Raw genomic sequence first — 17887 nt, 5'->3', positions numbered from 1 at the left:
TGTGCTCTCTAATTGTAAACTTCTCTGCTCTCTTTGTATAAATTATTCAATTGATTCCTAGGAACTTTAATAAGAAAAAACAACATATAATAATTTAATAAACATTGTATAAGGTTCAGTAAATAATGAATGCCTACCTTTAACTGGATTAACAACATGTAGTTGAGGCCAGAACAAAGTGCTATACAATTTCATGCATAAAGCTTGGAGATTGATCCTCAAAAAATAAAAGAAATGTTATGTAAATATAAATACTATTTGAGATCATTCTTTAACAATGATTAAAACACATTTTGGTGACCCATATTTTGCATTTAGCTCCTCAAGGGAAGAACTTCTCCATCTAACAGACCTGCTCTTCTCCATCAAAAGATACTTCCAGCTCTTCTGTGACCTCCCAAAACACCCAGTAGGACTATTTCCTTCCATGCCATTTCCTTCTGCTCTCTTATTCTACAATGATTTGCCTTTCTCTCTCCATCAGCTAGGCCTGCTGTTTCTCACCTGGACCTTGAGAGACTTGCCTGCATCTGCATGGGACCACAAGGTAATCCACCTCCTTCCTCTCCCATAGCCTACTGTCTCCCTGTGACCTTCCTCCCCATGCCATCATGTTATCTTTGCTCTCTCCCACATCTTAGTCAGGGTTAACCATGGTCTTGCCTCTCTGAAGTGCTGGGTAGACATTGTTCTTACTTTGCATGCAAACCTCCTATTTCTCAAGGTTTTTGGTTCTCAGTGCTGTCAGGTGGACTGTGTTTTTCAGAATCTTTCCTCCTCAAGCCATCTTTAACAGAACAGTACTTTTTGTTTTCTCCGAGTTCTCAGTGATATCTAATATCATTTTTCTTGCCCACCTGAGCTGTGTCAGAAATAGGTACACTATCTCATGGAGTAGTCCTTAATTAAATCAGATATTGACATTTTACTGCAACAAAATGTATTCTGCCTGCATTGTTCCAAAGCAAAATATTAAACACCAACCCAGCTATAAACACTTTGACCTTCAATGGGACTCTGCTTGTAACTCTCTCTCTCTCTCTCTCTCTCTCTCTCTCTCTCTCTCTCTCTGTGTGTGTGTGTGTGTGTGTGTGTGTCTCTAACTTTATTTTTAAATGTATCCTTATGTCTTCAGATAAAAGCTCTCCCTCCCTCATCAATGATGTTCTCATTTTTGTAATTGCAGATGGAGACTATTACAGAGATGCATATCAGGAAAACTTGCAGAGAACAAGTGACCCAGGGATGCACACCTACACTGGATACATCTTCAATATTAACACAACACCAAAAGATTAGGAAAATCCCAGAAAAAGTACAAGGTCTAGAGGACCAGGATGCCACCATGAGATGGTATTTTCTAGAGAAAAGAGGATGCTGATCCCATGAAATCTTGACAATATAGAGGTGGAAACTGGACACCCAGAGTATAGGGTTGCATCTCACAGTTTCCAACCTATAAATGAGGAACTACTGGTAATCAGTGGCTCCTGAGAGAGGGAGAATCAGTTTTCATCAAGGACAAGCTCTGTTATAATTATTCAATTCCAAGTTCACTGCTCTAAACAAAGGTACATGTACATAGTATAACTGTACTCAAAGTGTCACACACACACACACACACACACACACACACTGGTAAAAATTTTACTAAGTTGAAGAACTCAAGAGTTTGTTGGAGAAAATGAAAGTTGGATATGGGAGGATTTTGAGTGAATATGTTGATACTTATAATACTCAGGTTAAGAAATTCTGAAAACTTTTTATTTAAGAAGCAACAAGGATATCTCCTCTTACGCACAACTCCTTGGTAGGTGCTGTGTGTTCAGTGCTGAACACTGAATGTGACCAGGGTGGGGCTCCTCAGCCAGAGCTGCATGGTTAGGGTTGGGGTGTTTTGTGAGCAGAGGGAGAGCTTTTCTGCAGTTCTTGCTACTGTAGAATGAATTCTCTGGTGAATGTATTGGATATATATTTGCCTTGAGAAAATGATAGAGATGAAACTGGGTTATAGGGAAAGGATGAAAGAATTACCTATTATTTATTTTGTATTTGTGATAGAAGTCAAAGTCTCACTTCATTGTGCTCTGCCAGAGGCCATTATAATAAAATTTTGATCATTTCAAAATGAATAACAAATTTTATGAATGTTGAATCTTGATATTAAAATGAAGTAATTGGTTTCAAGGACTTAGTGTAGTTCAGATTCATGCAAAATGATTGGTGTGTGATACCCAGATTGAAAAACAATGACACGCTTGACAGTGGTGGAGCACACCTTTAATCCCAGTAGTTGGGAGGCAGAGGCAGACAGATCTCTGTGAGTTCAAGGAAATTCTGTTCTACAGAGCAATTTCCAGGACAGGTTCCAAAGCTACAGAGAGAAACCCTGTTTCAAAAAAAGGAAAACAATGGATTTTAAATTCTATAGAGCATTATTTATCTGAAAAAACTCTTCTAAAATGTGAACATTTTTGTGTTTCTTATTAGTCTGTGGTAGGCTGTGTGGGACATAGCATTCCTGTACAGCAGGCTACTATTGCTAATCTTTCTTAAATAATGAAGGGATCATTTGTGTGAGAACAAAAATTTGGAGAGAAATCTAGATCCTCCACTCTGGGACACTGCTCAGGTGTTTGTCCATCAGTCCAGTCCCGTCTCCTCCCCAGGACATGACACTCTATTCTGATTAGGTGAGACTCAGCATGAAGAGCCATTAGATGGCCTCACCACCAGACAAGACTGTCTAGTCCTGTTTTCCAACTGAGGAATTCATTCTAATATGAAGTGTACTGTCTTTGTGGTGATAGAAATTGTCTTTGCATTGTGTCATTTCTGTTTTTGTAGCATTCCCAGGGGAGTGACAGAGTCTAGGGACTACCTGAACTTCTCCATGTCACAGCTTGTATCCTTCTACACATGGAATGTAACTGACACAGAAGATGGTCTCCTGAGTCTTCTATGTGGTTAACTTAGTGGAATAAACTCTGGATAGAATCAGGAAAAACCCTTGATGGTTTCTCTGCACTTACTCCCCAGGCTTTGCTTAACTACTATATCTAGGTTTTCCCTTTTGCTGTCTCATGGCAACAATATTTAGCAATGTTCTTGATTATACAAACTTGATGTCATTTTACAATCCTATCTTAAATATCAAAATGTTACCCTTTGTGTTTTCTTTGACAGAACATGGTCTCCAAGAGACTAAACTTATTCTCGTGTAGGGATTGCTCTGTAATGTTTTTAGACAGATTTATGATGTTTTCACACCATGTGCAGGTCAAGAATGTTGTCCCAGTAATCATGTGTGACTGAGAGACATCATGGCAGCCATGAGGTGGAATTCTGTGTAGCAAGCTTTGTCTGTACTTGAGAAATCCAATCTGTCTCCATAGAAGTCAGCCCTATGAACCTTGCATGAGCCCAGCAAGATCACATATAGCAATGACTGGACCCATCATTCATATAACTTTTAATCTTTCATTTGATGGTTCCTGGAATTCACCAATAAGGTAACCCCTCTTGACTTTCAATCCTGACACTGAGGTTTATATTTGAACAAGATTTTTCATGATGTTGTAGACACTTTATCTAGCATAGCCTAGAGCAGGTAGACACTATGCCTTGGAGAATGAGGGAATTCTGTCCACCTTTAACTGGTTCAGTGTACACTTCCTGAGTATCATGACATCTACTGGCAAAGGCCCAGAGGATAAGGAGGGATAATGATGGAATTTGAGAAGAAATTCCAGGAGTAAAATAACTTTACTGGTAGGAAATCAGACATCCCAATCAACTCTCAACCTGAGAGTTGTGTGTGAAAGGATCTAGTCAGATGGGAAAGAAAATGATTTTCTAGCCCTAGGTTCTTGTTTATGCAACTTTTTGGCTTCATGTGAGTGAATAATAATAAATAAATAAAACAATTTGTGCCAGAGAATCTCACTATCTACTGTGTTGTTTTCTTTTTTTCTTTTTCTTATTATTCTTTCAATAGAAATAATCAGTTAGTGGTCATGGTACCAATGGCAGTATTAATTCTGTTATTGACAGTAAGCCATTGTAAAGTCAAGCTGCATATGCATTCTCCTTATTTAAAATAAAAACAAAACATGAAAAAGCAAACACAGACATAAATAATTGTATTCAGACAAGTCAAAGTTATAACAGAGCCAAGAATGACGAGAAGTCTTAAGTGGGCCTCTAACAACAGAAAACTGCATGTGAGTGTGTATGTGTGTGTAGAGGCTCTGTGCACTGGACACTGATGTCCATTCAGCATCAATCATTGTCAGTGTAGACTTGAGAAAAACACAATCCAGCTTCAGGAAACAGGGCAGTGAGCATGCAGGGCTCCTGATAACAGGCACTGGTGTCTTACATTCCCAGTGTGGAATCCCACAGTTCTGTCCTAAATGTTACCTGAACAGGATGATAAAGGACGCCAATTGGAGGAGTATTCCTCTTTCTCCACATCCTCTCCAGCTTAGACTGTCAGTGGTGTTATTGAGTTTAGCCATTCTGACAGGAGTAATATGGTATCTCAGAGTGGTTTTGACTTGCATTTCCCTGATGACTAAGGACACTTTCTCAAGGGTCTTCAGCATTTTAGATTCTTCTGTTGAGAATTCTCTATTTAATTCTGCACTCCAATTTTTAATTGAATTGTTTTGTGTTTTGGTGGTTAGTTTCTTGAGTTCATTGTATATTTTGGTGATCAGCCCTCTGTCAGATGTGGGGCTGCCATTGCAGGTGGGAGTGCAAACTTGTACAACCACTTTGGAAATCAGTATGATGGTTTCTCAGGAAAATGGGAATCAGTCTAACCTCAAGGTCCAGCAATTCCACTCTTGGGCATAAACCCAAAGAATACACATTCATACAATAAGGACATATGTTCAACTATATTCATAACAGCATTATTTGGAATAGCCGGACCTGGAAGCAACCTAGATGCCCCTCAACTGAAGGATGGATAGAGAAATTGTGGTACATTCCCACAATGGAGTACTACTCAGCGGGGGAAAAAAAAACAAAGGAATATTGAATTTGCACGCAAATGGATGGAACTAGAAGAAACCATCCTGAGTGAGGTAACCAGTCACAAAAAGATAAGCATGGTATGTACTCACTCATATATGATATTTAGACATAGAGCAAAGGATTGCCAGTCTACAATCCACACTGCCAGAGGAGCTAGGAAACAAGGAGGACCCCAAAGGAAGATTGCATAGTTCCTTGAAGAATGGGAGGGGGACAAGAACCCTGAACAAAGTGGGAGCACATGGGGAGAGGAAGAATGTGGGAAGGGAAGAAGGCAAGGGGGAGGAGAACAAGAGGACTGAGACAGGGGAGGAATAGAGGAGGGCAAGAATGGAGATGTCTTGATAGAGGGAGACAGTACAGGTATGGAGAGAGGTCTGACTCAGAGGAAATGTTAGCAGATCCACAGGGATGGCCCCAATAAGAATCCAGGCAGTGGTGGAGAGGATGCCACTGATGCCCTTCCCCTATAATGAGATTGATGTCTACCTTGGTTACCATTCCTTCATCCAGTAGCCGTTCCAAGCACAGACAGGCACCCACAGCTAAGCACTGAACCATACTCCTGCAATCCAGTTATGGAGAGGAAGGAGGATGAACAAAGGAGCCAAGACAGCGATGCAGAAACTGGCAGAAACATTTGGCCTGACCTATTGAGAGCATGGAGTCCTAGTCATAAAGCTGGGGAAACAGCACTGGATCAAACTAGTCCCTCTGAATGTGGGTGCCAGCTAGGAGGCCAAAGCAGTCTATGTGAACTCTAACAGTGGAGCCAGTGTTTATCTGTAGAGCACAAATGGACTTTGTATGTCCATTCTCTATGGAGGGATACTATTGTAGCCCAGATACAATGAGGTCCTAGGCCCACTCCTGAATGATATGATGGAATTTGAAGGTCCCCTGTGGAGGGCCTCACTATCCCTGGGGAGGAGTTGGTGGATTGTTTGGGGGTGTTGTTGGGGAACATGGAAGGATGGAAGGGTGAGGGAATGGGGGGATGGATATGTTAATATGTAATTAAATAATTTAAATAAAAATAACAAGGAAGCCAACTGGGGTCACTAGGGTTTATTAACTGATGAATCAGAATCAGTATACTACAATCCAGGAGAGAACAAAACTGCTACACTGCTCTGGGTCCAGTTCAAAGCTGCTACTCCATCTGTTCTGCCTTGTTCCTCTCTTTCTGTCTCTCTGTCTCTCTGTCTCCCTGTCTCTCTCTCTCTCTCTCTCTCTCTCTCTCTCTCTCTCTCTCTCTCTCTCTCTCTCTCTCTCTCTCTCTCTCTCTCGTCCCTCTCCATCCCCAAGCGCTAAGACTACTCTTACTCAGGCAGGTCATGACCGGTAAATGTTTCAGAGGCTTGAATGTATTTTCTATAAGCTTAGCAAATGACCATTCTGGAGTAGAAAAACTATGAGCCCCAGGGACATGACTCCTGTGTTTGTCTTGGGCACACACACTTGTGACTTGTAGGCTCATGGCAACATCTAAATATATGCCACATTCAGAGTGTAGATGCATTTGTTTGGATGTAAGTTGCATGATTATGGGTTGAATGTATTTCCTTCCACTGAAATTTGTCATAGGGTTAAAGTTTCAAATATGTTGTGATACTTCATTTTATGTTTCTTTATGTGAATTGCTTTGACTTCGTATATATTCAAGGCTTCCTACCAGGAGGGATTGTTGAAGTCAAGATCCCATACTCAATAAATGTTGTTTTTGGTAGATGTTTTTGCTAACATGGTTTCTCTTCCTAGCATTGCTGAAATAGGCACTTGCCTGTCAAGTTATCCCAGAGTAAAATGAACATTTAGGTGACTACCTGGGCCCAAAGATTCTCTGCTTGTTGAAGAACTCTTAGGAACATGAACTTGTGTCTGATGAGAAAACAGCAATTTTAAGGACCTTGATGAATTGACTAGGTGCTGTAGAAACTGGTTACCAGCTAAAACTAGTTAAATTACATTGATCACAATTCTTGTTCACCAATTGTGTATTTTAAATCATTTAAAATTTTTCATTACATTAGAAGAAAAAATAATTATAATTGAAAACCTTTTGCATAGCGAATTTTTTTGCAAAAGCAATGAAATCACTGTCACCTTAGGTATTTCCTTTTAAAAATTATGTTCTCTTGAATGACTGACCCAATATCTCACACATCCAAGAAGAGTTTTCTATCATCAGTCACCATGTCGCCATGGTGTCACCATGGCTGTGACACAAGCACCATTTTGCTCTGAGCTCCAAAAGGGCCACACAACCTTCCTGCACTGCCTTTTCTTCCCAAGTCCACTGTTTCTCTAGTCTTGAGTCCACCAAGGACTCTACAATCCATTCCAGGCAGCTGAATTTGAACCCTGACTCCGATCCAAATGCTCTATTATTGGACAATGGACAACGGACCACAACACAAACAAAATTACTTGAACATATAATACCATATTCTGAATTATAAGCATGCCTCCCCAGTACATTTAAATAGATGTCAAGAAGCAGGCCTGCTTGAATAACTTTTGGAATACATTTCATACATATATGAAAATTTCACAATGAAATCTATTATTTTATACAGTTGATATAATCAAAATTAAGTTGCTTTAAGGAAAAAATATATTCACTGACAAATTTCACATTCAGATAATCTTGATAAAGTTGATTGTCATTATTTGATTATACAATCATTTAAATATTTAAATATACTCAATGCAGTCTCCTTTCTAAGCATTACACTCCCACTAATACTATAATTTTACTAATTTCACAAATAAAACCAAATGTCAAGTTTGCATATACAGGACAAGATCAATCTGTTCTTCATACAAATCATTCCTCAGCCCAACTGATTGAATGACATACAGCATAAAGGAAAAGAGCACCACCATTCTCCAGTTAACACAGACTCTGGTTCTGCCTTGACAACTATTACCATCCTATACTGGAAATGGCCTACCTAACCCAAACTGATGGTGTTATCTAGGCATATTGCTTATTATAAGAAAGAGATGAATACTTACACATGGTTTCCTATCTCATGTGTTCTGGTCCCTGGATCTCAGCACATAGGAACAGTGTGGCTAACACTTAGGTTGGTCTTCCTAACTCAATTAACCTACTGTAGAACTACTGTCACAGGAACATCCAGGGACAAAGCTAGTCCAAATACTCCACTAAAGGCATGCCCAAGACTCATTACCCAGGTGACTGTAGGTGCTGGAAATTTAGCAGTCTATATAAATACAGACCACAAAGTTCAGAAATTGCTTTTAATTGTTGAATAAAGTGATGTGGGAAATGCAAGAATGATCCATGTTTAAAAAAGGCATGTGATAAAAGTCAAATTGTTCAACTCTGAGCCCAGTATGTACCCTGGAAAGAGGAAGGGAGAATTTAGATTTCTTAAGATTCTGGGGTACAGGAGATTGATCCTGCCTTTTTCTGAATCTCTAACATGATCCTACTAAGGAAATCCCATGGATAATCTGCTAATGATCACACAAATGAAAGCTCTATGCGTTCCTGATTGGCAAATTTAATTCACTTTTGTTTCTGGTAGATTACTCACTCTGCATTGTTTTACTTATGCAATAAAAATACTTAATGACTTTACAAAAGAGTGAGAATATTGATCAAAATGATTAAATATTGAAACAGCTCAAGACCTGGGTGACATTTGAACTTAGTGCTAAAACCATTTTGAACTTAGTGCTAAAACGGGTCAGTATTTCTCAGAACAGATTATTAGTGACAAATCTGCTTAGAGATAATGAAAACTGACCAACTCTAGGAAGTCTGAACCTTAGAGATCTGCAATGGGAATGAAACCAGAATTACAGCGGAGACATGGTTCATGAAGACAGTCTTGGTGATGTCATGGAGGACAATGACAAATGAGCTGATGGAAAATGAAATATTATTTCGTATCTCTGATGACTCGGCACATACTCTGAGAAAATGTCTGAACAATGACATTTAGAAAACTCCATAGATTCCTACCTGATTAACATCAGTGCAGGAGGATTGAAATTATAAGAGAGGGAAGAGTAATGCAGTTAAGCAACTGGCTGGAAATTGTTGCAAACTCTCCAACCAGGTTGCACATGTACATGCAAGAATAAAAAATAAATTTGTTTTCACTACCCAAATGGTATAATATATTTAACATCCATAGTTACATAACTGATTGGCAGTGACTCTAGTCTGTTTTATTTAAAATTGCTTCTTTGAGAAAAGTATTTCTAAACAATATATTACCCCTCTGTCACATACTCCCAGACTTCTCCCCTCCCTATCAACACAACTCTAAAGCCTTTATTTCTCTCACTCCTTAAACAAATGAGCAAAAAAACAAAAAACTATCATCAATCTATGTATCTCATAAACACACACATACTTTCAAAGATACAAAATCAGAAGCCAAAATATGCACACATACAAAATTATTAATGAAACAAAAAAGCCTAAATAAAGTTATATAAGACAAAAGCTGTCCAAAATTTCATTGGTCAAGTTTTCTTTTTGCTAATTCCTGGTCATGGGGTATAATTAATATAGCCAGTGAAGTGTGATTAATATACCAGTGAGACTAATTGAATTGGGCCAATTTTTCTCCTTTGCTAGTGGTTATAAATTGCAGATAGTTTCTTGGTTAATTGTGGGAGCTCTTGTCCACTTGTAAGCCTTCTGGCTTGAATTTGTGCAAGCCTTGTTCTTGCCACCACAGTCTCTGAGAGTTCATGTGTGCATCAGTCCCGCTGTGAGTGCAGGAAACTGTTTCCTTGGAGTCATTTATCACTTCTCACTCTTACGATCTTTCCACCTCCTTCCCTGAATTGTTTGCACAATCCTGAGGTTAAGGTTTGATGAAGACTACCAATTTATAGCGAGTGCCCAAATATACATCACTCTCTACATATTGTCCCTTTCTGTCTAAATCAGTTTCCAATTACGGAAAAAGAGAATGTTCTCTGCTGATGCCTGACTTAGGCCCTGACTTATGTGTCTATGAGGGAACATGATTAAGAATAATTTTATTGATATGTTTCTTTATGAGAAAATAGCATTTGGTTTCACCTGGGGCCATGGTGTATCTAGACCCAGTTTCTTGGCCTTCTTGGCAGTGTCCGAAATGGGTTTCATCTCATGGACAGGACATGAAATCCAAACAGACAATGATTGATTACATCCACAACAATTGCAACAACATTTCTCATGGGATGGTCACCATTATAACTCACAGCATTTGTATCTAGGTTGGTTATTGCCCTTCTCCTTCTCATGGAAAAATATCTTCAATAGCTATGAATGCCAGTCAGTAGAAGAGAAAACATCTAGTTAAATATCAGTGTCCACTGTGATACACAAGTGTTGTCCTCAGCATTATGACCTTATCACCAGTTTGTGGAGAAACCAAGAGCCTTGGCAATAGACTGAGATATCTCAGAGGTTCCTTAGCAAACCTTTCACCAGAGTCTCAGTTTATGAGTGCTTACCCAGGAAAGCCCATCTCACCAGTATGGAGTTATTCACTGAAGGAGAAATTACAGTACTTTAGAAATTCCTGCTGTGGGAATTTGAGAGAAAGTACAGAGTGATACAATGGCTTTGAATCACCTGGCTTGAGCACCAGACTTCCTTAATCATTGTATAACCTAACACAGACAGACTAATTTCTAAACATCTTAAAAATGACTGATGGGGTATAACAGTAAGCCAGGGCTCTGAAGTTAGCAGTGAAGAGGAAACCCCAGAGGCTCGCAGGAAAGATGTAACTCTCTCCCCGTATTAGGAACGGAAAGAGATGAGAAGCTTCCTGAAATTTTGTACAGATATCAAATGAGGCTGTGTCTCTGTGGTGCTCAATACTCGAGCACAGTAGTATGTGGCAGTGTCTTCAGTGTCCACACTGGCGATCTTCAGTGTTACTCGGTTGTTGGAGGTGTCCTTGGATATTGTGAGGCGGCTCTTCAGGGATGGGTTGTAGTATTTATCATCATTCCACCAAATGTATGCCAGCCAATCCAGACCCTTCCCTGAGGGCTGGCGGATCCAGCCCACACCCATATTAGAAGTGCTCAGTGAAAACCCCGAGAAAGAGCAGGTCAGACTGAGAGTCTGGGAAGGCTGCAACAGCCCAGGGCCAGACTCCTTCAGGCTAACCTGTGACAGGACATCTGTGGGGGAAAAAGTAGAAGGTAAGGTTGGTACAAAGTGAATTATGGCAGTTCATGTGGTAGAAATCCATGGCACTCACATGCAGGCACAATCAGCAGCAGGAATGAGGAAGCAAACAGGGCCATGACTGAACACCAGTGAGTGCCCAGGCCCAGCTTTGGCTTTTCAACCTATGCTTGGGTGGAGCCAGGAGAGATTTGCATTCAGTCACTGGGATCTCACTCTGAAGGAGGACTTAAATTATGTGTCTCAGGAGGAGCCAGTCTGAGATGAGAAACAGAGGATACCTCAGGGAAGTTCACCTCATCGTAGAAAGGAGCCCACATGAGAAGACCAGGTCCTCAGATCACAACACATCTGATGAGAACTGTGTGAATGGAGCATGGGAGAATGTTCCATCTCCAGGCTGGCAGTTATGCAGTCTATAACTGCATGGAAGAGAGTTGTATTCATTGACTTTACTAATCTGTCAATTTCCTGCCTCACTATTTGATATTTCACTTTATTCAGCACTAGTAGCTTCATGTTGATACTGCCATCTATTTCTGAAACTTTAATAAACAGCAGCTTTAGAAAAAAATAAACTGTAGCCAGAGACGCTGAGCATCCTGGAGAAAGGGAAGAAGGACAGAGAATTGTGAAAGTCACAGCTCACAGGACCCAGGGATTTCTTCACAGGTTCAGTGATGTTAAAATCAATGCAGTCTGCTTTTTTCTTGTGAATATTGATGATTTAAGACCTACAAAGTAAATTATTCGCTTGTCTTTGGTCAACATTCACAGTGACTTTGTGATATGATCATGAATGAAAACATGGAAAGTAAGGAGTGAACTTCTGGATGTACATCAAATATTGTTTATTTTTATGAATATACTATCTTCCTATTTAAATTTTTAAAATAAATTTTGAAACATAAAGCTACCAAGATGTATCTGAACCATGAATATGAACTTATAATAAGTTTGTACTAACACTGTAAAAAGAAACAAAGCCAAAAATGCTGAGTGTGATCTGAGAGCTTTGTGTTTGTGTTTTTTTTTTAATGGAAACTGTTATGTTTAGGGGAAGCTAAAAATCCCATAGGAAACAAAATCTTAGCCACCCTCTGTACCTGGTCCCGGGCTGAGCCTGAGTTCTATTGTGCAATGTGACTTCTGCTGGAGATGAGCTCTAATGTTCTTCCCGACCACAGCAGGGAGCGATGTGTGCCTGACCATGGTGACCCTCAGTGTGTTCATCACACTGTATGTGGCTGTCACTTCTACTAACACAGAAGTCAGTCTTGAAGGCAACTCTTCCTTAGGCTGGTTTCTAGAGGTGAAGATTAAGCTGAAGAAGTATGAGTTATCTTCTGTGACTCCATGATAACCTCATTGTCCCAAGAGTACAGACTCTTCTCTGGGGCAAACCCGGCCCCAGTATGTATCAGAGTGTGATGGAGTAACCAGGGCCAATGCAGGTAACAACCAGGTCTCTCAGGGCTTCAACAGGCCAAGTGTTGACATCTGAAGTGGTACCTAAGGTCAAGGAGAATTGACCTCTGTCAGTAACAACCAGTGACTATTTCGGCAGGTTTCCCCACAATACCAAAACATCCAACCCTGATGACAAAGGCAGAGTCATTTCTGGTATTATAAGTCATAATTTGCCTTTGTAAATAGACATCAACATATGTCCCCAATAATCAAAACATGCACAGAATCGATTTATATCAGGACACGTCACTGCATAATTTTAAGCAGACCCATGAGTGACCCATGAATGACAAAGAGATGCTGATACTGAGACCCTGTCACCTGGCTCAGGAGTTGACCCGACAGTCTTATGTTCCACCCCAGTTTTCCCCAGAGACTTTAAGCCTGTGTGAGTATATTGCTGTGCTCAGCCATGTAGGGTGTCTCCAATTTCCCCTGGAGATCAGGACCATATTTTCAATTTGGGAGCCCCGTAATTACAGGTGGGAGGGGACAGAACACAGTTTTTCCTGGTGCTTTATCTTGTCAGAGGACATCTGTTGGGCTTCCATAGGAAACTTCAAGCAGCATTTCTAATTAACAAGGCTTCTGTATCATAATTGGCCAAGAGAAACCACTCTCACCAGAAGTCTTACCTAGTGGGGGGTCATCCATATCAGTCACTCAACATCATATGTGTAGGTGGAGGGATGGTCTGCTAAAGGATCTTGAGTGACTGCTGTCCAGGAAAGAGACAGCTCACAGTTATAAATCTATGGGGACTCCCTAGTGCCAGATCCCACCTCGTTTCTGTGCCTCAATTTATCCAAAACCAAGTGCTCTAGAGCACCAGGCTGAACCCCAGGGATCCCGTGGCTGACAGAGGTGATGGCTGTCACTGCAGGTCTGTGCTCTGTGACAGGCTTGAACTGAACACAGGGTATGGGGAAGGCTGTGAATAATAGGACAGGGATTAAATGTCATATTCCAAACACTCTTTCAATCCTGCCATAGAAATGAATCAGATTTTCGAATAAGTTATGTGAAATATAAATGGCAGAGCAAATCAGCTGTCCTACAAGAATTGTATTTAGAAAATATTTTTCAGATTTTCCTTTGTATTTTCTTCTATTGTTGAAATAGATATTTTCACACTGTCATGAATCCCATGAAAACCTAAAATTGGAAGCCAATATGTATAAACAAAAAGACTGTATGATAAAACAAATTAATGAACCAAAACAATGCTCTTATTTAACATTACAAGACAAAGAACCACCAAAGATGTCATGGAGTTTTTTTGTGTTGGGCACCTACTACTCAACATGGACCTATCACTGAGAGGATTCTGTTTGACCAGTGAGACTATATTACAGATGACTAAATTTCATTTGCAAAGAGCTATCAGAATTTCCACAAGATCAAAATATTTCTCAAAAATGTTTATTCAATAGTCTTAGAAGCATATACTCAAATTATCACCAACATGAGGACATTGGGGTCTTTGTTGTAAACTTAAACTGCTCACTCTCTGAGTCTTGGAGCCAGATTTACCAAGAAACTTGTTAGTATAGTGAGAATGGATTCCTAAACAAAGGCAAACACATCAGGATCTGAATCTCCACAGTAGAAGCTCACAAGAAGGACACTGCCCAGACCACACAGCAGCCATCCCTCGGCTCCAGATGTGTGGCTGAACTCTGAGTTAGGGTACAGAGATAGAACCAGACTTATCTAATTCAAGACAGAAGCCGAAGACACCGTGATGAATGCAGTAATGAAAATAATTTAAATAAAATTTCAATGCTACCAATTCTTAGCCTTATGTCTACAGCCCTCCTTAAGAGGAGAATGGGTTGGGCAACTCAAGGTGCTTACTGTGACTGAGCCTAGCGCCCCTTCAACTTGGTTTCCTCTGAATTAATAATATTGTGCAGTCATGGGTTGGCCCTAACCACAGTGTGAGGGAAAAGTCCACCTGAGTATCCAGAGCTTCCCCAACAGCTGATCCTGGTGACCACAGAGCATGACTCTTTCCTCATAGAAACTTTCTGCGTTGTGTTCAGTAGGAGTAGGTGTCATAGTTGTATTAAGAATGTTTGTCAAAGTAGAAGTCATAATTTTTAGAGGCATGATCAATTCCTAGAGTCTTTGATTACAAAATGGATCCCCATAAAATCAGAAGATAGAGAGGTCACCTAGATAACACAGAAAAAATATCAATTATGTCTGAACCTGGGCTTTATGTGTGCTCAACGCCCCCTGCTGGCTAAATGATCCTGGCAAGGAGGTTTTTGTCTGGGCTCACACTGCAGACTCCTCACTGTGTCAGCTGTACAGTAATAAGTGGCCGTGTCCTCAGTTCTCAGGTTGTTCATTTGCAGGTAGACCATGCTTTGGGAATCATCTCTGGAGATGGTGAATCTGCCTTTCACCGAATCCGGATAATAGGTTGCATAATTATAACTTTTAGTGTCTATGCTAGCGACCCACTCTAGACCCTTTCCTGGAGCCTCGCGGACCCAAAACATGGCATAGTCAGTGAAGGTGAATCCAGAGGCCTAACAGGAGAGTTTCAGTGATCCTGAAGGCTTCACCAATCCTCCACCAGACTCAACCAGCTTCACCTCACAGTGGACACCTGCAAACAGAGAGGATCCTGATGAAGAAACTGTCACAAAGTCTACTGTCTCTCTCACTCATGTCTCCTCACACACTCAGAATCCCGTGTTATCTACCTTTTAAAAGAGCAACAAAGAAAACCCAGTGCAGCCCCAAACCCATGTTGATTGTCGTGTTCTCAGTGCTGCTCACTGAATGGGAAGACAGGGCTAGAGTCCTCTGCCTGACCTGCGGGGTGAGGGCAGGGATGGTTTTCATAAGGAGAGGGAGGCCATATTTGCATATCTTCCTGATATATATTATTCTTTCGTGTGTGGGGGCCTTAGAGGCAGCAGGAAATGGTGCAAATATCTGAGAGATAATGATAAATGATGACCGTGATTTCATTAAAATATTATTCATTTTTATAAAAAGCTTCCATATCCAAATTTAAATTTTCTCTCTTTTACATGGTGTCTTTACTGATTATCTTACCAGATATTATACAATTAGTTCATAGATGCTTTAAAAATTAAAAATTACAATTTGATAATTCAAGAGGAACTGATGGAAAGATCAATGATTAGTGAAGCATACATTAAATTACTGTAATGAAACTGGGATAGGGACAGCACGTGTGAAAATTTACCCTGCACACATATTAAACAAACAGTAACAGTACAGAGGCCACACCTTGTGAAATAGTAAACACATCACAAACTGCTTTTACATATATGCCACATGATTGTATTTGATGTGTGTTAGTCAACATCTTTGAATTTTGTGCCATTATTTTTCCTCAAACTAAATATAGGTTCCTATGTGTGGTTACCACAGGAAGGAAAGGAGTCTGTTACATGGTCTGTAGTTCCATGATTTTAATGCATTCCTGTATATCCTGAGTATCTAGGACTTTCTTAGTGGCTGTGGGATGAGTCTCAAGAGGCCATTGGATAGCCACCCCTGTATTAGAAAGGAGAGTTGGGAAGAAATTGTTTAATTGATTTATTAATTCATTTATTAGAGAAACATTGGTGTGCCTAAGAGTTCTTATGGACTATGACATTGTTGTTTCTGTGGCACTTGTAGAAATGAGCTGCATTTAAGGCAGCTAAATTCAGTGAGCTCATGATCTGAAGTCATTTCTGCTTTGAGTCCTTTGATGACCAAATCATTGCTCTGACAGGTTTCACTCAGTCAGCCCTGTTATGTGTAGATAAGCAAAGGAAGAAACTCCAGACAGAGGCGGTGACCTCCTTGTTGTTCCTCCTTTGCATCTGTCCCACAGACTCCACCACACAGCAAGTCTCAACAGCAACAAGAAAATAAAAATAGTTTCCTATGATCTAACAGACCAACATGGAATAAAGTCGGATATCAACAACTACAGAGAAACAGAAGGCTACAAACTCCTGTAAACTCAACAACTTCATCCTGAATAATTGCTGGGTCAAGGAAGAAAGAAAAAAGAAACAAATGAGAGACCTCCTAGCCTTCAATGACAATGAATGCACAAGATATACAAACACTGGACACTATGAAAGGAGTGACGAGAGGAAAGTTCACAGCACTTCTTGCCTGCATAAAGAAATTGGACAATTCTCATACAATAGACTTTACTGAAAACCACAGAGCATGAGTGGGTTTGACCTAGGGTCTCTGCATATATGTGCCAGATGTGTAGTATGCATGGTCTTCTTTTGGGACACATAAAGTGGGAGCAGGGGTTGTCTCTGACTCCTCTGCTGATGTTTGGACCGTTTTTCCTCATACTGAGTTGCCTCATAGACCTGACATGTCATGTTTTGTTGATATCCATTGGGGGACTGCCATCCAATGAAGAGAAATGGAGGACTGGATGGAGAGTCAAGGGATAATGGGAGGGGATTTGGAGGAGAGGACAGAAGCAAAACAGCAGTTAGTTGGATAAATTACTGAATAAATATAAATACATACATATTTTATAAAGCTGTATTGAAATAAGGATCCTGAAATGTAAGTAATCATACAACTGTAGAGAATATAGAATCCATATAGCACAACAAATCAAAGCAAGGGTAACATGAGTTTAATCAAAGGGAACTATGGAGTCAGAGAATCAAAAATATGATGCTATTTTTTAAAAGTCTGGATAATAACATTTCATAGATTCCTAGTTTTGTATTTCAGAAAGATTCTTCTGTTGAGGGAACTATTTTGTATTCATATTTGGGTGTGGTTTTATGGCTCTGAAGATATATTATTATTATAAAAGATAATAGACTTTTAAAATTTGCATGAATAATTAGTGAGACATAGATAAACTGGTCTTGCAATTATTAGTGTTGTCCCCTTGGTTGTTCTGATCATGCTCTATCGTTATCTGAGATATGTGCCTTCAGAAAGATGATTTGAAAGAATGTGGATGAGATTTCTGTCTTAGAACAGAGGTATCTGCATGGGTGGACAGTGCTACTCACAGAAGATCTGAGTTATTAACTACATACCACTGTGCTGGGCACGTGAAAACTCTTTATAAGGTAATGGTCAGAGTGGGCACACAGTTGATGAGAACCTTGGGAGGTGTTGCATTGCTCTTACTTCACCACAATAATTCCAGATATGTCTTGT

The 17887-nt window shown here is 40.0% G+C and overlaps 1 pseudogene and 1 gene segment (V, D, J or C); both read right to left on the bottom strand.

Moving 5' to 3' along the window:
- Positions 1-10831: 10831 nt before the first annotated feature.
- LOC113838556 lies at positions 10832-11346 on the bottom strand. The segment is given in 2 exon segments: positions 10832-11220; positions 11301-11346. Coding segments are annotated over 2 exon segments (435 nt in total).
- A 3582-nt stretch (positions 11347-14928) lies between these two features.
- Positions 14929-15460, bottom strand: LOC113838557 (annotated as a pseudogene).
- Between the last annotated feature and the right edge of the window lie 2427 nt (positions 15461-17887).

The sequence above is a fragment of the Cricetulus griseus genome, chromosome 5, assembly GCF_003668045.3.
Source record: "Cricetulus griseus strain 17A/GY chromosome 5, alternate assembly CriGri-PICRH-1.0, whole genome shotgun sequence".
NCBI classification, from domain to species: domain Eukaryota; kingdom Metazoa; phylum Chordata; class Mammalia; order Rodentia; family Cricetidae; genus Cricetulus; species Cricetulus griseus.
This window is presented reverse-complemented; position numbering and strand designations above follow the sequence as displayed.